We start from the raw sequence: 24,613 nt of genomic DNA on the forward strand, positions 1-24,613 counted from the left end.
TGGATTCTATTATGATATAGTCAACCCTCAATAATACTGCCCCAAACCAGTTAACGGAACATCATTATTCAGTCCTGGAACCAGTCAAAATTAAATCCTTCGTCATAGATCCGTCATTCAGGAGAAATTACCAAGCACTTGTGGGCACGATTTGAAGAGATAATGGGAGAAAAAAATAATCAATACATAGAAATAATGTAAATAACATTTTATTAATCACTATTAAATGGCAAGAATAAAATGACAAAATACCACTAGCACCATAAGTATTGATATTTATTTTCAGCAGTCTAATTCTAATCAAATTGTTATTTTATGATAATTCATAAGTACGTACCTTTCATACCAGTAATAAACACCATTCAATACGTGATTTAAGATACATTTAAAAAACATAGATTCAATATAAGTGCATTAACGCACGATATTATTAGCAACTTTCAGTATTTTATCTAGATCTTTCAAAATAATATGTACAGTAAATCTTTAATAGAAAAACAAGATACAATTTTAGCAGATGAAAAGAAATGAACCAGATATTACGAGAATACCAAAAATGTCAGCAGTTTCAACCAGAAAGGCAACAAATATGGCATAAATGCAGATATACGTTAAGTATAATTATATTTAAAGGAAGAGCAAGTTATAACCTGCACCAATGATATGAGCAAGTCAGGTTAAAATAGTTCTTAACCAGTGCGCTGTAAAAGAAAGATCTAGGGGACATGATCATCATGATCATTAGCTCAGTGCTCAACTTCGAGACGGCTAACGCTTGTTCTTGGCTCCAAGGTCCATTTTTGTCCGATCTACTAACTTTAGTAAGTCTTATAAACAAATTTGGACTGGACCATGGGCTATGCTTCTGGATTCAGTTTAGCTTAATAGCTTCTTTGGTGAGAATGAGTTTTTTCATCTAAACACCTGAGAAAGGCCAAGTCGAATGTGCTCGGTTGAGTAGAACTGGGTTTATCATTTTGATTCGCTTTTCTGAGAACAACCAAATTCAACAAACACCACTTCAAAACACTTGCCTTCTCTAAGAAACTAGATCTCACATACACAAGTACCAGACTTGACTATAAATATGTTCTTTTAGATTAAACCGTTCCTTTTCTTACAATGGCTACTGATCAACCTTTGAGTTAGCTGCATTAGGAGAATTATTTTCAGTGGTTATTTCCTTTTCTATAAAATCTTCTTTTTCAGTCACTATCTGTTGTTCGCTGCGGTCTCCATTTACATCGGCCATTGTCGGCAATTTCAATTCTTTCAAATTTTCAATAACAGTTTTGTCGGGCGGGGAACACTGGTCCGTAGATAATCTACAGCTATCTGTTTCATTAACGCTAGAATTTGTAGCATCTGCTTTGCATTCCACAGTGGTTTGGTTGTCATCTGTAGCAGGATTTTTATGACTGATCACTTGGCACGGATTTACAACTGACAAAGATGGTAAAGCAGGAACATTGCATATCAATTCATCTGAAAAGGAAATTGCCGGATCAAGATAATAAGATAATCTTTGAGATGGTGATAGCGCATAGTTTCTTAAGTGGACCATATAGAGTTAATTTAACTTCAGTAATGGATTTGGGGGGTCAAGAAACGGGAGATCAGAAATCTGTTTATAGATAATTCATTATATCAGGTATTATCAAATTTCAGGGGAAAAAATGGTCGTCATAAGCAATGAATATGATGTAGCCCAGGTCCAAAACTTAAGCCCGTAAAAATTTTAGATTTCGTTGATTTGATAAACACTAACCGGTCGTTGTTTCCAGTTCGAGTTCATGCATCAGTTGAGAAAGTTTCTGAGCTTTACGCACTTCATTTTGATGAATAATCGTGTACAAATGTTCGGTTAATTCCTCTTTCAATTCGGACGCTTTATGAAGTTCCAACTTGGCGGTAATGAATTCACATTCCGCCTTTTCATAATGTTTCCTACGTGGATGATAGAAATTAACATAAAACAATAGATTTTGTATGAACATAAGGCGAGTATACCGTGATTGAATCGAAAGAGAAACTTAACTGTGCATGTAAAAATTCTCGACAGGCTCCTTCAATTTTATCTCTCAGTATTTTGACATCGACGCTCAGCAGTGAGTCTAAATGAGTGAGCTCTTTCTGAATGTGACACAGTTTCGTACTTTCTTTTTTAGCTTTCGCTCGCCTTGAAAAATAGAAATAACAAATACCGGGGTATTGATGTGATAAAAGACAATCGTGAGATCAGCAACATTGAGATGGTAACACAGGCAAAAATCCCCAAAGTTAATATCCACCAAGGTGAAAATCCCACAAAATTCAGTTCTTCGTATCAAATAGTATTTAGTGGTGATGCCAAACATCAAACTTGAATGGACTGAAATTTATGATCTCTGCTAAGGAGGTTACTGGTATGTTTCACTGTCCATTTGTATGTAAACGAAATTCTGTGAAGATTATAGGCTAAGTTAAGCTGGATCAAGGGTATGATGAATCCCATACCTTTCCGCCAAAGCAATCATCAACTTTTCCTTATTCTTTTTGTTCAATTCTTCCATCACTTTTTGTTGTTGTTGGAACTTTTCAAGTTTCGATAGCTCTTTTCTGCAATAGCACATGGGGAAACAATTCAATAGGTTGACGAGAGTAGATTTCCCGCAATAAAAACGAATAATTCTTACTCTCGGACATCGTCGTCTGCACATACTAATGATTCCGATTCTTCATCTTCTGTCTTTATGTTCTCTTGTTTTTTCGTTGAATCGTCGTTGCTTTCTTCTGTTATTTTGCTGCATTCTTCGATCCAATAAATAGAAAGAGAAGGGGCTGCTAACCCAACGATTTCTGTGGGCCCTAGGACCAGTTATATCTATTAAGTTAGGTGAGTGTGATTTGAACTAGCGTTATAGTTGAGTTAGTACATGGAAGATATAATCAAATGGTCCATTGCAATAGTTCTGGTACTCAGGTGTTCTAGTGATAGTGGTAATTGGGCTTTAATTGTAATTGGCCTTTTGGATCCACAGGGGTTCTTATTTGAAGTTTGCTGGTGAACTGTAGCTTAGTTAACTTAGGGGGTGAACTTAGATCAGCCAATATCCCATCATCTGTACATCATCCAGTAACACAGCCAGGGACCCTGGCAGTGTTACTGGATGATGTACTAGTGGGCTACAGTTCAACCCAAAACTTCAAGTACCTGTGTTTGGATCAAATGCGGTAGGCCCTAGTTATGTTTTAACTCTGAACTGTGAGAAATTTGTTCCTGAAAATAAGCATACCATTAGCAGGACTATTCTTGTAGCTTTCTATTACACTTTCACAAGTAATGCTGGTAGCAATGTTTTGATTGCAAGCTGTTGTTGATGATGGCCACTGTTTACTTTTCATATCTGTTGTGGATTTTCGCTTTATTTGAGACACGTTCAAGTCTTTTTGTCTTTGCAGCTTAACTGAAATTTAAAAATTTTTCTCATCATTTATATTGGATTATTATCTACATTTTCATGTTGGATTAAATATTATTGGCATAATATCAAAATTATCCCTATTCTTGTGTTCGGTTTAGCCGATAGATGGCGGAATGGTAAACAAGACAAGAAGAACATGTTTTCGTATTCTTATAGCTTTAACGCACAAATACAACCTTGCTGATTACACTTTTACTTTAGAAAATTTAATTATCCGCAATATAAGTGCGGTTGAAAGTATCTTACCTGGTCGGGAGGACTTAAATTTTCTCAATTCTTCGTCGGAAAAACCTCGCCAAGAACTCCACGAAGCCATTTTCGAGTCTCCGGTTTACAATACCGGTGTGTGGTGTGCACCTTGAATAATTTCTTTCTGTTTGTTTACGTTTATTGATGCTTCTATTATTCTTTCTATATACTTCATGTAAATCGTTACGATTCTGTTTTGCTAATTAACCGCGATCGTGCTAGTTTACTTGCTGTGTTAACTCGAATATTAGTAAAAGTAAAATTGAGTTCCAAAACGTGGGTATGGTATTCGATTTTGAAATCGATCCCTCGCGAATGACATTTAATCGGAATCAACCCTCGATTCATTCATCCATGACAGCTTAGCTGTCACTGAGTGTAACTATTGTTAGTTGCGACGCGTACTTATGGGACTGGCGCCTGGTGGAATCGCTTCGACTTACCTGACGTGAAATTATCTCTTGAAATGTTGTGGTAGGTATCGACGATTCCATAGAATTTCATTCGATTTTTCTAGGCTACGACTGCTACGTATATCGAGGCGATCGCCGATCGATTTTTCGTACCGTCGCCGTCGGCATAACTCATTTTTTTGTCAATCGAGGAGCTCAGCAGGGGGTTGCAGGCTCTGGGTCTCTGATCTGCATGATGATCAGCAGACTTCCAGTGATCAGCTAAGGCGTTTTTATCTAGAGGTCGATTTATCATCAAATCGATTTACCAGTTCAGTTGATTCTACGCATTTCTTGATTTTTCAAATTGGGATTTAGCAAAATCAGTCTGTGCGTCTTTTTTCAAATGATTACTCAAATTGATTTGATAAATCAGGTAAATCACTCGTGATTTGGTTGATTTTTGGAGAGTCAAGATGCCGGAAAAGAATCAGTATTGAGTCGCCCAGCACTCCATAGAGGTTACAAATCCGCGTGAATTGATTCAACTGCAAATCAGCCACCATCAGGCGATGTGGATTTGTTAATCAAAAGCGATTTTCTTAGTTTAAAAAAGCTGTTTGTTCAGCATGTTTAGTTACCTATCATTGGTGGAAAGATTTTGTAATCGGATGTAGCTTATGAAAATATCCGATCTAAAACTAAACCGTAGACAGGTTACTTGCTTAACTAAAGTCTGTTTCGACTTGACTTGAGAGCACATCACGTGGCCTAGCTCGGTCAGTTTTGGTGGTGGTACATACCTGATAAAAGTCTTATTAGGACCAGAGAGGACTGGCGTTTCAAAAGTTATCAAATCGAATCGAACACTGTATTCCACATGAGTATTCGGTATGTAGTGGGACAATTTTTTCTTCTAAGTCCAGCACTTGCAGTGCTCGATTGATAAAGTCGATCACAACGAGTTAACTGGGATAATGCCGGGTTGGCAAGATATTCGCCGCCCCCTGGCTTTATTAATAGAACAATGCTAAATTGGTAAGATATCCATAATTTCCTACAAGTTATTTCGAATGAATTTTTTTTCAGCTGAAGTTCTGTTCTACTATGCAAAGAAATCGCTCAGGAATTCGGATTCATCTTCAACGACGAATGATAGGATCTTGACAGAAGAGAACGGGAAACATTAGAAAGACTGCTGACAGACGGACGGCCGCTCGAGAGCTGACAAGAGCGTTTTTATCGTTCGTATTATTTTATTGTGATCTGACCGTCGTAGATATTACCGAAACTCGAAACGAAATTCGTTAAAATGATGCAACAAACGATACCGGTTTTATTTCGCGTTCGAATCGACACGCAACCGAACGAGGTCGTCTGCGTCGTCGGAGATTGCGACGAGTTGGGCAACTGGGATCCTCATTGCGCGGTCGAACTCGGTCGCGACCATCGCTCGCATCAAAGGTAGGCCGAATATTCTTTGTTTCGATAGATTGAATAAGATTTGTTATGACTATTTGAACGGACTCGAAAATCCAGCAACAAGTCACAGGACGAACGATATTGCATTTCATAGAAGACCGATTTATTCTGTTGTACTGGTAACAATGAACTTTTAATTGTCGCGACGTCAACTATCCACTGGTTGACTCTAACCAACTTATAAGCAAATGACCCCTAGTTGTTATTCATAGCCTTTTAATGATCTCCTAGGCCCGGTTTATATAGACTGGTATTACACATTTAACTCGGGGGCTAACTCAATTGAAAATGAATTTAGTTAGCCCGAGGTTAAAGGCAACGCGTAGTCTATAAAACCGGTCCCTGGTTTTATAGTCAATTCCTATTTTCGCCTCTTTATAGCCTAAAAGCACCCAGTAGGACTACCATTATTTAACACGGACGTCGAATATTATGCTGGCGTGTTGCCAAAGATGGAATAATGCTATTAACCTCTATGATCACCAGTAATCATTGATGAGATATCTGTCCTAGTTTAGCCATACATATATCTCCTAATACATTTTAGCTATTGCAATTAACTGAACCGTCCTTGTTTGTATTATGGGGGGAATAAATTCTAAAATGTAACCAGGGCCCAGTTTCACGAAAGAGTTAATCTCAAATTTTTGGTGTAATTGCCATTGGTTACTTCATGTTTTCAATGAGGACAACAATTCAAACTTAACCGTTTTAGGCTTAAACTTTTTCGTGAAACTGGGCCCAGGGCCCAGTTTCACAAAAGAGTTTAACTCAAATTTTTGGTGTAATTGCCATTGGTTACTTCATGTTTTCAATGAGGACAATAATTAAAAACTAAACCGTTTTAGGCTTAAACTTTTTCGTAAGACTGGGCCCTGGCATTTCTCTTGCACTTCTCAAAACTAACAAGCCAATAAATACTGTAGAACCAAAATTCATGTAAAGCATAAATCATGACCTTAATTAAAGACTTGTTTTTAGATACTCAATCAGGTTCGTCACTGGTTGGTTAGAGTGCACAGGTGAACAAACACCTTTGTAATAATGCAATTTCATTTGTCACTATAGCATTTATCCACCAGTTAACTTTAAGTGTAGCTTAATATGAGCAACTGGCCTCTGGGCCCAGTTTCACGAAAGAGTTAAACTCAAATTTTTGGTGTAATTGCCATTGGTTACTTCGTGTTTTCAATGCGGACAACAATTCAAACTTAACCGTTTTAGGCTTAAAATTTTTCCTGAAACTGGGCCCTGATCCGGATTTTAATGAGTGTGAATTAAAGACGACCATTTGTTTATGTCGTTGTTTTTTTCAATCTCATTCAGCGAGATCTGGTCGCGAGAAATCCGCGTGAAATCGGCCGACATCAAGTATCGATACTTCACGTGTTTCCTCAAGCAACCGGATAACGAAGACGATAAACAGGTCGATGTTATGATTACGCGATGGGAGACGAATATTCGTCCTCGACGATTCCACGCATTTGGTGAGTGAATGAAATAATACAGCGTGCCCACGCTTACCCATCCCCTCCCTCGGCAGGGATTCGAACCTGATCGCATCGCTAGACTCAGCCACGGCACGAAACCCTGTCGCACTAGACCAGGGGCCGGTCGCATAGTCATGGTTTAGACTAACACCAGTCTAAGACCAACTTAGTTCTATAGCCTATTTAACAACTTAAGACAAGTCTTAAGATTTAAGATCGCTTTTGGACATAAGTCACGACAACTGTGCAACTGGCCCCAGGTGTGCAGGTTTGCTTGCAGCACCAATCAGATTGCGCGTTGTATAATTGCCGAGACGCTAAATAATTACTGGAAAAACCCAGGCTAGAATTAAACGGGATATCTAATTCTTTGCGGGTCAATGAAAACAATATGCACGTCAGGGAAATGGCCACCCTATAATAGTTATCGCAAAATCAAGGAGTCCTTGACATGAATTTGATATTATGTAACAAAATTGGTTGTGTTTTGAAGTTGAAATGTAGATAGCGTGACGACACTCGTGATTTATTTGCATGCGATATTTTTTCCGAAGTCTTGTGCAATTGAACAGAAGATTATCTAGAATTTTTGCGTGCAAGATTGATTTCTTGGAAATGTAAACATATACATACGTGGTGCTCATGACTATGATAAGAGATTAAGACTAAAGTGCTATATGGTGATGATCCTTTGATAACATGAAAATGAAACTTTTTTCGAATTCAAAATATTAGAACAATACACAAATTTCGTTTCCCCTATTGATGATGGGATGGGGGAGAGGACAATTTATGAATAAATTCTGTTGCTATCAGGATTCAGGAGCCCTATTTAGGGATTGATAAAGACCAGTTCGGTCTGCCTTCCTCTGAATCATTATTCAGAAACTTGTGCGTGCGTATTATCATTTACTGGTATCTTCGCCAAGTTTTGCTATGATTCTTCTGATGAGTACCTGTATCTATTCGTGTTTTACTTACTGTATCTGGTCGGTTGTTTTTTCAGGTATCGCCGGAAATTCATCTGACTACGAACAGGAAAGCGGAGCTGCTATATTTGGTCGTTATGGTAAGCGATTTTAGGAAGTTAAGCTTAGATAAGGAATTGAAAGTCAATTCGATGGCACCCAGTTGCTGAGTTGCTGGCTTATATTCTAATCTGAATTGTAAAATAGCGAAAATAACAAAATCTTTGATTATTGATTTTTCCTTAATCGAAAAAATCAATGCTTTGTTCCGGATGTTTCATGCTGAAAAAAAAAAAATTGAATCTTCGAAAGTGTTTGGACATTTAAAATCTCTTGATTCGTATGTTCTGTGAACCTGGATTTTGAAGCTAGATTTTTCTGAAAAAAAAAAAATAGACGGACGGCAGAAGATCGGCAAAGGATGGTTGACCGGGCAAACTGAAATACAGCTGAGACTTTATAACAATCCGATCGTGATGTGGAAACAGAGTCGAAAACGTCAGCGTTATCAAGTGGCTTGTAAAACCATGGATCTGCGTTATACTGACGTGAGTAATAAGACCCTTCCGACTGACTATTGTTTTGTTACAGAGAAGACGAATCGTTATATCAGGTCGTAGGATCAAATGAGTCGATTCTTATAGAATGGTTTGTGAGAGGTATTTGGTTGATATCAAATTCTGCCATGCACCTCGTCATGAAACCATATATTTGTGGTTAATCAGGAAACCATATACATATTGTTTATCTAGATTCAGCCTTTATATTTTGATAATATCTGATGGGCCTATGTGTTGCTATTTTTTTCTGCTGACAATTGTCGAAGTTCAAAAGACAGGTTTTTGTTAATTGCGCCGTTGAATCGCTGAGATTTGATCGGCAGCTTGAGTTGAGCCGTGATCATGGTGAACATGCTGTTTAGATTGAAATTTCAATGAAATTTATAAATCGAATCACGATTCATGAGTGACTTTTTAAAAGTCAGTACAGCGATCAGTCGTGTACCAGTAATCACTTGTGCACGCTCTTAATATAGAATTCACTTATGTTCATACAGGATTAGGCTGCACCGATCATTGCACCAAGGCTACACTTGAATTAAGTTTGGTATTTTCAGCTTAACTCGCTGGCCCTAAATTCCATCGATGTCAAACTTGTTTAGCTACAATGCTACAGATATAGATAGCACTTTTAACGTGAACAGACTTTTCATTTCGAACTGCAAATTGAAAACGAATTAAAATCAGCTGATTATTTGCGATATGGCCTCAGCTCCGCGCCGAAATTAGACGATCTTATCGATCGGTAGTTCTTATACGCACAGCTTTATCTTCGTGATACTTGAACAGAACAATACGAGATATCAATGATAATCGGTGCATTGTGTCAGAAAGCACGGTGCACTTATTCCTGTTAATTCCAGTCGCCAAAAATGTACAGGTCTTATCTAATTACGCTAGATAAACTTTAGACATGTACAGATCAAATATATACATCGTTTATTTCATTGTTTACTGTCAAAAAAGCCAATCGGCCAGTGTACAGACAGCCTCATAGTATAGATATTTAGTTTCCTTTGTGATGTAGGTGCTTTAAGTACGTGCCTCCCTGAAATTGTACTTTATGAGTGTACCACTGTAAAATCAAACCTATTTAATATCTCATCTAATTTTAGAATTTTCTATGAAATAAGTTTTTCTCGTGTTGAAATTTTTTGCACATCCTGAATGTATTGTGTGGTATGGATGGCAGCATCATGGCTATAGATTGAGACTCCTCGGTCGAATGAGGAACAAATTGATGTTTCACTTGTGTTGATGTAATTTTGATCCTGCAATAATGCATTGTTTGTATTGTATATAGAGGCTTTTTGGTGTGTCATCTGGTTGATACCTGACAACATTTCTCAAGTCAAGTAATTTTGATGCGTTGTTTGTATTGTATATAGACGCTTTTTGGGTGTGCCGCCTAGCGCCTCTAAAAACGCTGTTTTCCAGCGACATTTCCTTGAAGATGACCTCATAAATGAGGAACGGGGTCGAAATTTAAAAAAGTGTCTTGACAAAATCTAGCCATTGGCCATAGCCTAGATACATTTCAAAATGCAATGGGAGCTAAAACACAATTTCGGAGTTTGTGCTTGAGTCCGAGAATCGTTGTCGCCTAATGGCTTTTCATTGCCTTATATGTACTTATTGGATTCCAGGTATCTATGGAACTGGATGATGAAGACAGTCATGATCAGATACTATCTCCACGAACCGAGCAAAATGTTCAAATCTCTGTAAGTTTCATCAATTTTAGATCACAATGCCGTCATCACTGGGGGCAGCATTTGTTTATTCCTTCATCGAACGCTTTTTTTTCGTCGTTTAGGTCCTGAATTCAGATTTCAACGAGGATCTAGTGACTCCGAGAACGGCTCCGCAATTCGGTACTTTGTACAACGAAGGAGATTTCTTCATATTCAAGGCTCAATCGTTTGAACCGGATAATATGGTTAGTATTATTAAATCCCGAGTCTTGTTTTTTGCGAGGAGGTTAGGCGTGAATTATCGGTTTTTCGTGGGAAATCAAAACAAATAAAGCCCAAAGCTGACTGTTATAACACTTTAATCAAGATTTTCCTTGAAATTCAGGGATTTACGTTTAACTTCTATGAAGAAAGCGCCGAAGGCTCGACCGATCCTCCGAGGCATGTCGGATACGCTTACGTTCTTCCCATTAATATGAAAGACACTCAAAACATTCGCTCGATACCGATTCACGGAGTCAGACATAAACCTATCGGACAGTTAACTGGTATGTAAAAAGAAAAAAGCTTTAAAACCAATTTGCGACTGTGAAAGCAATGCATTTGTGACAACTGAATGCAGAGGGGCATCATAATACATTAGTCTCTGCCTTACTAACAGGGGTGGCCACTGGAATTCAGGGAAAAGTCTGGGAATTTTCTTTAGAATAGTCGGGGAACTTAGTAAAAAAGCTTAAAGTCAGGGAAATTTGTTGAGACAAAGTTTCTGTTTATGTCCTATGTATTTGACTGTGTTGATTGATCGGAATCTTAGCAGATTTAGCGTCAGGGAAAACAACCTACATGTCAGGGAAAAGTCGGAGAAAAAGCAAGTCAGATAAAAGTGGCCACAAACAAAAGTTTCCTGAGTGGGATATTGAAAAAGCGTGATTTTGTATTTCATTACTTTTTCTAGTCGACTATCTCAAAATCAAACCGCTAAAAGATGTAGATCTGAGAAACGATATGAGCGTAACTTACGCTAAACACTGGAAACAACGGCCGTCATTGGAGGTCGGACACAGAGGAATGGGAAGTTCGTACAGTAAAGAGTAAGTTTCGCAATCGATTTTATCCGCCGTTTGTATCAGATCGAAAATTCGTGGGCGTTATTCTAAATTAAGAACAAAAATCAGAAATCTTTTCACTGTTACTTGAATAGTGATCAAATTAGAAATCGAAATAATGATAGAGTTTCTGTCGAAATGCAGAAACTCTTATTTAGGGGAAAATTCTTGCAGGATTACTAATATAATTGATATGGTTTTATAGCAAGTGGTGTGGGCGAGTGGTTAGAGCGTTTGACTCTGGGAAGCCAAGTTGTGGGTTCGAACCCCGTACATTACCCAGACACTTATCCTCAATGCCTCTAGTCACCGAGGAGTAAATGGGTACCTGGTCCGATAAGAGTGCCTAACAGCTGCTCGGATGTTACTTCTCCCCGAGGAGAGATGACTGATAAATGGTTAGAGTTATAGGCCGGGGATAATGATACCAATTTCACAGTGGAAAGGGTGCTATAGAAATTGAATTACTATTATTATTACATTGCAAACTGTGCTTCACATCAAATACTCATAATAAGATAGCTGTGGAATTATTCGCGTTAAGCTTTTAAGCTTATTCGAACATTTCAACACGTAAATGTTCATTCCATTTTTGGCGGCAGATGTTGCGCGCGGTACGTTTTCTAACGTAAAAGATTTTTATTCTCAACAGCTCTTTTCATAATTGCTTTCGCTTGTTATCGAACCGGCTGCTGCGTATGACTCAATGAAATTGAATATTGCGACTTGAATAAGCATGCCAATGCATTGATATTTGAATGAAATGATTTGAATTTTTGAACGATGAAAGGATAGGCAAGTATCATGAAACTAAAGGCCTGTATCATTATTCTTGTATCGTTAGAATCTCTTGATAAAGAATGTCTACTGTCTCAATTGATGCAAGATATAGAGTTTCGACATTTTTGTGTGGGTACCATCAAATTGTGCTTCGTAAACATCCCGGCTAGACTACAGTGAAAGTATTGCTGTAATTACTACTGCTGTGTTTTTTTTTTGAGAGAAGGGGTCTCGTAAGGAGCGCCCCCTGTTTATCATCAACCATGCGTTATTATTGTTGTCTTGCAGATGTGCAGCAGTCACTGAAAATACGGTAGCGTCACTGAATGCGGCTGGTGGCCACGTAGGTGCCTCGTAAAAAAAACTTCACAGACGCATTCAAATTAACGCTTTTTAAGCGGACAGTTTGGATGCGTTCGACGCGGTCTGTTATCTTAACATTATCTGGTTACTACTGGGGTCCCTGTTCCACAGTTGCGAATTAAGATTTGACTCAAAGTTAACTCATTGAAAATGAACTAATTTAATTCAAACTCTAACTCACAACTGTGCAACTGGATCTGGATTACGCTTGGCTACGGTTATGGTTGATCACCAAAAAACGATCATAACAGATATCTGATTTGCTTATGATATAATCGTAATATATGCGAGTGAGATCTGCACCTCAGTAGTCTCGAGCCAATTGGTTCAAATTCAGTGGCTGGGTTTGGATTATTGATGTGTTGTTGATTTCGAAAGTAACCCAGTTGTAAGACAGTTGTCTATAGAATTCTAATTTGTGATGATAGATTACATTATCATCGAAGTTTCAGTAGACTCCGCTTGCCTCCAATCTTGTCAAACGAATAAATTTCTCCTAGACAAGCGAATTCTGGAGCAGGTGCAGCGACAATGAGTCATCGTCCTATAAGTCGGGGTAGGAAAACTTTTGATAGAATTTTCGCGGGTATTTTCGCTTCTGTGGCTAGTGGACTAGTCTACTGTGCTCAGGTGATATCGAGAACCAGATAATGTTAATTCAGATCATTGTTATAAGTAAGATAATTAAGGCTAATGGTTATTCTGAACTTCTATGATTTAACTGTGAATGTTCTGCCCGTCTTTTGTCCAGAACTACAAAATACCTGAAGGGATTGCCAATTGCCGATTGCTAGTTGTTGATGTCAAATGCCTGCTGTTTGCCTATTGCCAGTTGCATCGGGCCATTCTGCACATACCTAGATATACCAGTCATATGATCCAAAATTGATTCTAGTCCAATTGAAAATAATGATAGCCTAAAAATAAACCTTGGCTTATCAGGTCTAACTACTCCCATTATCAATACTTTCTAAAAAGTTTAGGTTTAGGAACATCAACAAAGAGGGCTTTCTGTGTCTTTCAAAATCCATCAGTACCATCAAAATCCATCAGAGAAAGAGGGCCAGAAATATATGCATCGACAACTAGCAATCGGTATGCCCCTTCAGTTATTCCGTACAGCATAGCAGTTTTAATTAATTCCTCACCTCTCCGGAGCTATTTGTTTTGATTGAAGAACAGCGACATCTATCGGATATCTGGCAAATGAAATAACACGAACGGTGAAGACGTACAAAATGGACAGTGAAAAAAACTGAAATGCTTGGATTCAAATACAGGCTGAAAACCTTAGATGGTTGACAACACCTGTGAATTACCGGGTATCTAGGAAGCTATCAAATTGTTCGTCCGAGATTCCGATTTGAAAACTCGAAAAATCAAAAATTGATATGGTTTCCTTGCGTTGAAATGCTTGAATAATCAATTGTGTGGTTAACCATTGCGATAACAATGCTTTGAACGACATCGATGCGTCGCATTAGGAATTCAATTTCGAATCTCTATTTTCACATGACTCACCTCCTCCACCACCTCCCACTCTCTCGGATAAAGTTCACCATCCCCACCGTTTCTTTGTTTCAGTGTTTTCTTATTCCGTACACGGTCTTTCACATTATCTTCGTATGTTTATTTACAGGGCGCGGATTACGTTGAATTCGATGTGCAGCTCAGCGCCGATTTCCATCCCGTTATTTATCACGATTTTGAAGTGTGTTTGACGCTCAGAGGAAAGGTACGTACGTCTCGTTGAAATCCCTTCAGGTGATGACAATCATTTTGACTTCGTTTATTAGGTGCAAATCGCTTCAGAAAACAATATATTCCCCCATCAAGTAGTGGTACATTGTAAAAAAAAAAACCAACAAACTACTGTAGACTTCGCTCAAGTCGGATCTTTTGGCACCGTAAAAATGTGTGGAGTAGGATGTTATGTATTTCATATGTAGTTTCGCAAAAATATTTCAACAAACATCTGAGTTGAACGGTTATCCGAGTCGATCGGATCCGACTTGGGCGGAGTCTACTGTACTCGCTGGACTGCTCGACCACTTGTTAATTAGAATTTTTTTTTCATCAAATCTTCGCTGTTGCTTCGTTTGTTGCATGTGCATGAAAGCAGTACCTCTTCACAGTGCATCATGTTTTATACGTTCTCTGTTTTCTATTTGCCGCAGAAAAAGAAAGACGAACTTCAATTGTTTAAACTTCCCGTGAAGTCGTTGACTTTAGATCAGCTTCATCAGTTGCAAGTGAACCATGTTACCGCTTTAGATAAGGAAAATGGTGAGTACGCGAACACAAAATTCAGTCGTGTCTTCCCTTGAAGACCCTCTAGTCATGTCTACCCTTGAGTGAAACCAGAAAGTATAACCAATTCCGTATTTTAGCGACAAAAATTGGTTGCGTTTTTTTTTTACATTCGCACTAGCGGTCTGTCAATCTGTCAAAACTAAATCGGTGTTTATGCCTTGTTCAGTAACTACTGGACTAGTTTAGTTTTGTACCGTCGTTAAAATTGAAGCGCTGAACCGCTTGTGTTTGATATCATCGATTGATAAGATTCCTCATTTCAGATTACGATGATCATCAAATCTTGCAACGACAAATCATCCCGAAAGTCTATTTTAGGCTTATTATTTTTCAGATTTGCATAAAGAGGACGAAGATCCGCTGGAGCACCAACCATTCCCGACGCTGCAGACGTGTTTGGAACAGATCGATCCTCATACCGGATTCAATGTTGAAATTAAATATCCAATGGCCTTAGTGGTAATTAGATTCTATTGTGAAATTAGTGTGTCAGCCGAAATTCTATAACAGGGCGGCCACTGACCTGGAAAACTTAGACAGGGAATCAGAAAAATCTAGAAAAAATCAGGGTAACCTTCAGGAATTTGACAAATTTTACAAAAATCCTGGAAAACTCAGGGATTTTGGATATGCTATTGACCATGCAAATTTCCCTTATCAATACATGATTTATAAACACAATGAATAAATTGTTACATATTTAACCAAGAAATTCCTCATATTAACGCAGGGAATGTGTTTGTGTTATAACGGAGGTTAATGTGTCAACCAAAATTCTATAACACGGTGGCCACTGACCTAGAAACCTGGAAAATTAGGAATCAGAAAATCAGGGAAAACTTGGGGAATTTGACTGGGAATTTGGATATGCTATCGACCAGGCAAATTTTCTTCATCAATACATATTATAAAAATAATGAATGAATTGTTACATTTTAAACCAAGAAATTCCGCATATTTACTAAGCGAGTTTTGTGTGGAAAACTCATGGAAAACTTGGGGATTTTGTAAATTATTGAAAAATGTTTATTTTCATATGAACTAAATGGTTTTTTTTTGTTCATTTTTAGGACGGAACGCATGAGCAAAGTCCGTTCTTTGATCAAAACTTGTACGTCGATATAATATTGACGACGCTGCTGAGATACGCCGGTAACAGACGAATCATTTTCTCCTGTTTCGAACCTGATATCTGCGCGATGTAAGTAACACCGATCTAAAACTGAAATAAACGTGAACAAATTAACATTAATGCTATACGGTATAAGCGTTACCATATGAAAGATCATCGAACTCTTTTTAACCAATATTTTCGTCGAAAAAGGATCCTTAGAATGCCTCGTCAAAATGAGTCCAGTCACCTCACTTTTCACATTGTTGGCAACATTTCTTGAATATAAGATTTTTCTCCTTGGAAGGAAAAAAACCGGCATAAGTGAATTCAAATCTATTTTCTGATAAAGGATTGAAATCGTTTGAGTTGGAAAATGATGTTGCTTTTTAATATGCATGTTTTAAGTTAATTGTTCTTCTACGCCTTGGAAACTCTTAGTTATTTTTCTCTTAGTACATTTATGAAATTTCCACGCGGCAGTTAAGATCACAGCAACAACGATAAAACTTCAATTTAGGATTCATCAATTTTCAGAAGTTTACGGAGATAGAGAGTCAAAGCCCCTGTGCCCAGTTTTATAGACAGGTATTACCTTTAACCCGGGGGCTAGCTAAATTGAAAATGAATTAAGTTAGCCCTCGGGTTAAAGGTAATACTGGTCTGTAAAACCAGTCCCTGGAAATTAGGATTGTCTTCTTAAAATCGGGAACCGTGCGACTATCATACCTCCTGCTTTGATGAATCCTCAATCTAATCAATCGTTTATTATCGCTGTGTGGTTCGTGTTTCAGTCTTCTGTCAGTTAAATCGTTAACATTTTAGGCTACGGTTAAAACAGAATCGTTACCCGGTGCAGATTCTGACTAATGGCTGGAGAAAACGTGTGGACTTGAGAACGTCGAGTCCATTGATGGCAGCTCAGACTGCCCTGGTTTATGATTGTCTGGTGAGAGACGTATTCGCTTACTCTATCTGTTCTGTGTCATTATTTTCATTTGTTCGTCTGGAAAAAAAAACCAATTTACAGAATGAAGAACTACGGGGGCCGATACGGAACAGTTTTAACTTTAAACCGGGTATCTCTCACGGTTAAACCTTTCCTGAAAATGGCCCCTGTTGAAAAGAAATTTTGCTCGAGTTTCGTACAATTTTAAAGATGAAATTAACTAAAACTGAAAATCTCTTGGCTTATCGATTCAGCAGAGTTGAAGGAAAATTTGTTTTGGATTTCGGACTCTCGACACGCATTAACCCAACCCAGTGCAACTTGCCTGTGGCAATCTAAGCGAACTGATTTGGAACGAGGTTGTGTACAGCATGTTCCAGTTCATTTCCCTTAGTTACTATCTCTTTTCTGAATTGTTTTTGTGTGTTGCACATATTATGTTTTGCTGTGAGAATATCCCTGCTTTGCTTCATTGATGATATGCATTTTGAAACACCAGTACTTACAAAATATTAGTTGCACGCATTTCTCAACTGTGTTCTATGTTCTCATGTCACTCATTCACTAACCCTCTGCAAACTACCGGTAATCAATGACTTACAGGCACCGGTTCCACAGTAGATAGACTGTTGAGTCATCGAAATATTTACTCTCCACGCTTAGCGTTAACATTTAGTTGTAACATTTCATTAGTGTTGAAATGAGTCGAACTAAACCACGGAAGTAAAACTGGCAACTGACATGAATCAAAAGTATTTTTTCTAAAGTTGCTTACAATTTGTCTGGGTGAAGATGAAACTTTTGGTATTCAGTATTGATGAGGCATTCAGTCGATCCTTGAAGGTGCACATCATCGATGTTTTATTTGTTTAACTAACGAATAGAATTTTCTTTAAATCCGAAATCTTTACTAGGCTTCGCCTGAAACAGAATAAGTATCCAGTACAGTTTTTGACATCTGGCCAAACAAATAAATGGACATTCTATCAATGTCTGTTGACTCGATCTGTGGAATACGCTGCCTCATACAGTCTATCCCAAGACTTCATGGTATGTTTAACAAATCGACCATGGCATTATTTGTTAATGATGACATTGTTTTGATGCATTTGGGAGGGGCTATTTTGATGTTATCCTACTAAACATCCTCATGTTCGTACGCTCAACTCAACATTGTTTTGATGCATTAGGGCGAGGGTATTTTGATGTTATCCTACTAAACATCCTCATGTTCGTACGCTCAACTCACTTCTCTGATTTACAATACAACGAACAGGAAGGTGATGTTTATGTTTAAAATCTTTTCATGTATGTCATCAGGCATCCTCCCCGACAGGGATTCAAAGCTGATGGCATCTATACTCACCATTGTATGAAACTTGGTTTCGTGCTGTGGCTGAGTTGAGCAATACCATCAGGTTCGAATCCCTGCCAAAGTAAATACTGATCAGAACAAATCTAGAAATGATACTATGTAAATGATATAGTGTAACCACTACCTCCACTAAAACACTCCTACATTGAATTATTGGTACATATAACCAAAATCTTTCAGCAAAGCCTAAATCTAATCTAATAATCTGCATTCATTTACCTAGATTTTGTCTTTTATTGAAGGGAATCAATGTGAATTCGGAAGTTTTGCTGAATCGTTTGCACATGATTCAGAGAATAAAGGATCTAGGCTTAGTCCTGTTTATTTGGGGAGACGAACTAAACGATCCGGCGGTCATAAAGATGTTCAAGAATGAAGGCGCGGATGGTGTTATATATGACAGGTAACGCCAAAAAATACATGATGATGATCATAGAACATCCCTTTCCGCACACATTCCGAGTACATTCATTATTATTTAACCCGTCCACCCTCTTTAACATCGACACCTTCTTCCTACCCAGTCTTCCTTACATCATTTGCCAACAGAACCCTCACTGCTGATTGTTGTCGAGCCTCTTTCCTCGTAAACCGCTCGCTCTTTCTAACCTGTCCCACCAACATCTTGTTACCCAGCATCTGGCCTTAACTATTAACAACTTGCTGCTCTGAATAGCGAACTCCCTTACTACACAGCCTTCCAAAAACCTGTCTACTACACAGCCTTCCAAAAACCCCTCCTTATGACCGGGATATAAACAGCTTGCTGCCCTGACTAGCAAACCCCTCCTCGTTAGCCAGCTATCCTCAGGTGACCAACAATCTCCCTGCCTAACTTCCCTGCTATAACTCAAACTATGAAGACATGAATTCACGCGCATAGAAATACTCTATTTCTCTTTTCTCTCATTTCATTGTAGAATATCCGAATTCAAAACCAGCGACAACATCTTCAAAATGGAACACGAAGCGAAATTACAATTATTGGCACAAATGGGCGTATTGACTAACGGCTCATCTACATCAGCCGAAACAGTAGTCAATAGTCGTAAACTGACTCACAGCCAGTCGGAAGAATTATCATTCGTACGAACCAGCACACTGTATTAAACACACCCCCATCGTACGAGTTTATTTATTGATGTAAATATTTCTGTGAAATTTCGCTTTCAAGTTCGAAACGAGCCGATAATACGTACTTGGATTATTATCGGCACTCTGTGTATAGAGACATTTCTAAATATTTTTGACACTAGTACAGTGGAGGTTTAACGGGGGTAACAAAAAAAACTTTGGAAATATTGACTCAAAATGAGAAAGTTTGTTTTACAGTAGTAGACTCCTCTTAACCCATTCAGTGTGTCTACACCGCAGTGCGGTGTATAAATCAGTGATAGATTTTGCTAGTACACCGCACTGCGGTGTATTGATGTTATTAGTAATTAGTTTTTATCTCTACTGAAAAATGGCAGCACCCGTCAAACATAGAGAAATACTAGTAACTAACGATACACCTCGGCGTGGTGTAGACGCACTTAAATGGTATTCCCGTTATTCAACACACTAGGGTGGAATTTTTTAAAATTTTCAAATTATCTCCAGCACTATAGGGTATTGATTAGTCAGCAATAAAAGGGTTAAATGAAATGCTTTCAAGTCGAACACAAATCTTAGAACCATTGCAACAGAATGGAAATTGAATTCCATTGTCTAACTGGTAACTTAAACAGAAATGACTGGTCCAAATTGATTCGAGTTAAGAGGAGGCAACGTATTTCATAGATTGTAGGTACAGTAGTTTTTGCCATTGGTATTTCACCGACCGGCCGCATCTAATCGAGGGTTACCGTAACGGGTTCGAATGGTGGTGGCATGAGTTTCTCGCTCTAGGCTCTCTCGCCGTAAGAGGTGATAAGAAACCTTGAAATTATTATTAATCGAAAATAGGAATGAATGATGCTCTTCGAGTTATAGGGGATAAAATGAATGTATGTGTATGATATATTATCAGATATTGTGAAATACAGTAGAATCCCCTGCTGGCAAATATTCTAGAGTAGTTTGGGCAAAATGAGTTGTCGTCAAATTAACTGGAGTTGAATAATTTTGAATATTTCTATTTCGCATAATCCGAAGCAGTTGGCTCCGTGGCAAACGGAGACTACTTCATTAGTGAATGATGAATATGTCTGGTCTTGTAGAGTTAATCTTAACTAAACTAGTTTCTTCTGTACATTGATACTGGTAATGATGAAATACCAGTTCGGTATAGCACAGACCATCCTCCCCCGGCAGGGATTCGAACCTGGATGGCATCGAGATTGCCACGGCACGAAACCCTGCCATAATGGACCGTGTGCGCAGATACATGCACAGTTCAGATGATGTGATTTTTAGCCAATCAGAAATCACGTTTTATTTTAGCCCGGGTTTTCCCATTTATAGTTCTTCCTTGAAACGATTATACAACGGGCAATATGATTGGTGCCGCCAGTTTTCGTTCGGAAAGCTGCGCATGTAACTGCGCACCCGGTCTACTGATGCAGGGGTTTGTGCCGTGGCTGAGTGTAGCGATGCCATCAGGTTCGAGTCCCTGCAGAGGGAGGATGAGCACAGACGTGCAACATCCATCGGTTACGGCGACTGCGGATTTCTGTTCCCCTGATGATTGTTAATACGAGTTTCTAATGCAATTACAACTGATAAATTGATAATTGTGGCATTTTCCATGAAAAAATGTCGTCCTTATTTAGAGGGATTTGATGAATAGAGGCAGTTGACTATTTTTTCACATAATGCGCCGAGCCCCGGAGGTGACGTGGTGAAAAGTTCATATTTTTTTCGCGGGAATGAAAATCTATAGTATCCGTAGGAACAAATTTTGTTTGAAGATCCTATTGCGAAAGACAGTTTAGCCCTATCACTTAGACAGACATTCTTTGTACAGCTTAGATTTCGTTGGTTGCATGTATTTTGTAATATACAGTCGAACCTCATTACAACGAACTTCTGGGGACCTGAAAATAATGTTTGTTATAAACGAAATTCTCGGTGCGTGATAACTGATAAATCTGAGGTCGTTATAACGAGGTTCCGCTGTAGCGTGTTATTTATTGTTGCTGTGCAACATTGACTTGTTAATCTACGTATTCTACTCAGTATTTCAATTCGGATTGATAATCGAGCTAGTTGTATGTACAAATGTATTAAGAGTTTGAAATCTCTTCGGAATGACGTCTCGAGCCGATAACATCTAGCCGTTCAAATACAGTAAAAACCCTTTTAATGCCACTGTTGGGACCAATGTAAAGTGTGAGGTTGAAAGGAATTTTACGTTATAATGAATGATATTTTCATCGTATAATTGGGTTAGATTGAGCAATTTTTTTCTCTGAAAAACGATCAGTGGCATTAAAAAGTATGTACATGTATTGTTAGAAAATATGTCACATATGAGTTTTTTTCAATAGTACATTATTTATTTACGTTTTTAATCTATCTACACTATCGGTTATGGGTTTCAATACAATGTATTGGGAAGTTATGTCCATCTGAATGTTTATATTAGAGAATTACAGATTTGATAACTTGAAATACTTTCCCTGTTTAGTGCCCTGTGTGCCTGTGTGGTTATTGCTTTGTGTGTTAATAAAAGTGTTTATGAAATTAATGAATTATATGCGTTTTAGTGGTCTTTCTTTTGCAAATTGAATCTTTCCTCTCTCCTCCCTTTCTGCATGCTCACCTATTCACCAAATCACCTACGGGTATTAGATTGTGAGAGGACCATCGATTATGGAATTGAATTTTGCCACCGAATTGGATACATTGACCTGAACCTAATCTTGAATCGAAGGAAGATTCAGCTGCAATCCTAATGTGGAGCCTAATGTGACCGTTGATTCTCGACTGCATTTTAGTTCCTTAAAATTATTCATTCTGGTGTAATTTTTAATTCGTTCTTTTAACTATTTTGAACCGTACAACGCTCATCCTCTCTGCTCTCTTCAGTCAACCATTTTCAGATTTTTTTGGAAAACGTTTTACTTCCCTGATGTCAGCTCCCTCCGAACTGCACAGCGAAATATATACGATTCTAAGGTTAATGGGTAGATTAGCCTTCCATAGCGTAAGCGAGACTGACCAATGAGAGCGGCGAATATCGTATTTTTCTAGAAATAAAAATCCCAGTTCTTGCCGCCTTTATCACGTGCGATACGATTTCACATCGAACGTGTCAATGTGACATTTTGAAATCCCCTTTACTAAAAGTTCTTCTTATTAGAAAATCTGAAAACTATCTAGATACAGTGAAACCAAAAACGTAGTGGAGTTTCGTTAGATTGAACGGCGTGTGTTCGATGTCCAATGAAACAGGACGTTGCACGCAAAACTCTGTCGACGTTCAGTACAAGACGCATCAATGTTTAAGCGGATCATCTGAGTTTATTTTTTGACTTCTGAAACATCTTTTAAATCATGAATGATTCACATAAAATTATGTATCTCTAATTATTAGTACATGTACATTATTTTATATTAATCATTTGCTTCAAAGTTATGTAAAATAGGTTTTTATCTTTTAGCAGATTGACCAATACCACCCTTAAAACAGTTGTGAAATTGATTAACAATGGTTTGCGGTTCAATGATATTTTCGCCTCCGATGTTCGCGAGACATTCGTCTGTTTGGAACGAACACATTCCCGGATTGAAATGTCCTTCGAGCGTCGTGAACGAACCAGCGTCGAAAGTCGTCTGTTTTATCGGAACCAGTTGTTCTTCTTCAAATTTGTGTCCATCCGTGCATTCGATTTCCAATCTAGCTCTCACTTCATTCTTATCAAGTTTATATTCGCTGACCGTACCGAACATCAAAGTTGCCCCGGGTCCGCGATATTCTGTCCATTGCCCCTGTCCAGTACCGCTTGAAACCGTTTTCGAATTAGACGTCGATACGCTGGTTGTTTTCGACTTACCGAATGAAGCTCCGATACCCATAGATATACTGGCTCCGACAAAAAGGAGATCCATGCTTTCGGTATGCTTCACTTCAATTTTGTTTTCGAACATGAACGTAGAGCCACGCGTTATAGTAAGCGCTAGAGTTTCCTTTACATCTTTCGTTGAGGACATGGTCAACCTGTTATTGGTGCCATTTCTACAGTTGTGAGAAGATGAAACCCCGATCACGCGCATGCCAGATAGTTGTGTATGCGCTTCGTCGAGAATCGTCATTCTTTTAGCGATACAGATCGCGTATCTGCATATATGAATACTCCACATTCGATCACTACAAAAGATGAATTGAATTCGATTACGTGGGCATTTTGAACGAAATATTTCAACAACAACAAAAAATCTGTTACGCTTACTTCTTCCAATCATCGAAAACGCTCTCTAAACCTCGAATACCAATTCCCGGATCGGCAACATAGTCCAACTCACCATCGTACTTGTTCCAGTATCCAGTATTTGAACATTTAGTCGCTTCTTTCGTTATCAACTAGAAAACGGTATATCTTATACATTTCGACTATTTTCCTAAACATTAATGGTTGACAGACATGGCTCTTCGCGAAATTGTTATCAACATTTCGTAATGTTAATAGCTATATAGTTTATCGCTTATTAGTGTATAGGGTTTGTAGCTTTATAGTTGTATTTATCTAAAGTTGTAACCCTATGTAGCATACAGGGCTTAGACATTCATTTACATTCAGATTTAGGACATTTGAGTATTTCTGGTTATGATGATCATACATTACAACATCTAAACTTCCATATCCTGTCCTCCTTCCCATTATCATGGATGCTCCACACTCCAGTTAAAAGACCGTCATCACGACACGTGAAATTGATGGGTCGTTTGTAGTCATTCACTAATTTGCTCAGCGTACAATCGTTTCCCACGTATCCGCTATTTTCGCATTCAAAATGCCACATTCGATCTTCTGTGTCATCATCGTGTATACTATGAACTCGACTAATGTGGGCGCCCGCTGGGCACGAGAAATCAACATCTGCATCGAAAGTGTTCACCCAGTCAGTTGCTGACACAACCCAGCTATACGAAACTAACCCAAATGATAATATCTGCAAAATGCCCTAGAATAAAGAAGCAATGGAAAGTTAGTCGAATACAGCAGAGTGTTCAATGTTCGTTCGTGTTTGAAACTAAAATCGAAAAAGTTGCTATCATTTTTGTACCGAATTGATGAAGATGTCCATATACTTGAGAAAGAAAATATATATGTTTGCATAAACATTTTAGAAATAATACATCCCACTCTATCATTTAGTATACGTATAAATAT

At 38.3% G+C, this 24,613-nt stretch overlaps 3 protein-coding genes across 5 annotated transcripts; 1 reads left to right on the forward strand and 2 right to left on the reverse strand.

The window, feature by feature from the left end:
• Positions 1-234: 234 nt before the first annotated feature.
• On the reverse strand, positions 235-3,782 carry LOC141908615 (uncharacterized). The gene is made up of 7 exons (XM_074798717.1): positions 3,711-3,782; positions 3,276-3,446; positions 2,676-2,790; positions 2,497-2,598; positions 2,039-2,179; positions 1,769-1,947; positions 235-1,485 (listed from the first exon to the last, which is right to left on the reverse strand). The coding sequence occupies exons 1-7, from the start codon at positions 3,778-3,780 to the stop codon at positions 1,127-1,129; spliced, it is 1,137 nt and encodes a 378-aa protein (XP_074654818.1). The 5' UTR covers positions 3,781-3,782; the 3' UTR covers positions 235-1,126.
• A 267-nt stretch (positions 3,783-4,049) lies between these two features.
• Positions 4,050-21,947, forward strand: LOC141909386 (glycerophosphocholine phosphodiesterase GPCPD1-like). Of its 3 annotated transcripts, none has more exons than XM_074799840.1 (17): positions 4,050-4,187; positions 5,195-5,569; positions 6,914-7,074; positions 8,084-8,146; positions 8,442-8,593; positions 10,252-10,329; positions 10,422-10,544; positions 10,685-10,847; positions 11,255-11,390; positions 12,474-12,528; positions 14,188-14,283; positions 14,726-14,834; positions 15,196-15,320; positions 15,932-16,062; positions 16,798-16,921; positions 18,539-18,699; positions 19,217-21,947. In XM_074799840.1, exons 2-17 carry the CDS (start codon positions 5,418-5,420, stop codon positions 19,404-19,406), a joined length of 2,019 nt encoding a protein of 672 aa, XP_074655941.1. In that variant the 5' UTR covers positions 4,050-4,187; positions 5,195-5,417; the 3' UTR covers positions 19,407-21,947. The 3 variants fall into 3 exon arrangements, with proteins under 3 accessions (XP_074655941.1, XP_074655940.1, XP_074655942.1); XM_074799839.1 differs by lacking the exon at positions 16,798-16,921 and adding an exon at positions 17,836-17,971; XM_074799841.1 differs by lacking the exons at positions 18,539-18,699; positions 19,217-21,947 and adding an exon at positions 17,176-17,292.
• A 924-nt stretch (positions 21,948-22,871) lies between these two features.
• On the reverse strand, positions 22,872-24,242 carry LOC141908521 (uncharacterized). Its single transcript, XM_074798616.1, has 3 exons — positions 24,060-24,242; positions 23,672-23,802; positions 22,872-23,589 (listed from the first exon to the last, which is right to left on the reverse strand). The coding sequence occupies exons 1-3, from the start codon at positions 24,240-24,242 to the stop codon at positions 22,872-22,874; spliced, it is 1,032 nt and encodes a 343-aa protein (XP_074654717.1).
• Between the last annotated feature and the right edge of the window lie 371 nt (positions 24,243-24,613).

This window comes from Tubulanus polymorphus, chromosome 7, assembly GCF_964204645.1.
Source record: "Tubulanus polymorphus chromosome 7, tnTubPoly1.2, whole genome shotgun sequence".
NCBI classification, from domain to species: Eukaryota; Metazoa; Nemertea; class Palaeonemertea; order Tubulaniformes; family Tubulanidae; genus Tubulanus; species Tubulanus polymorphus.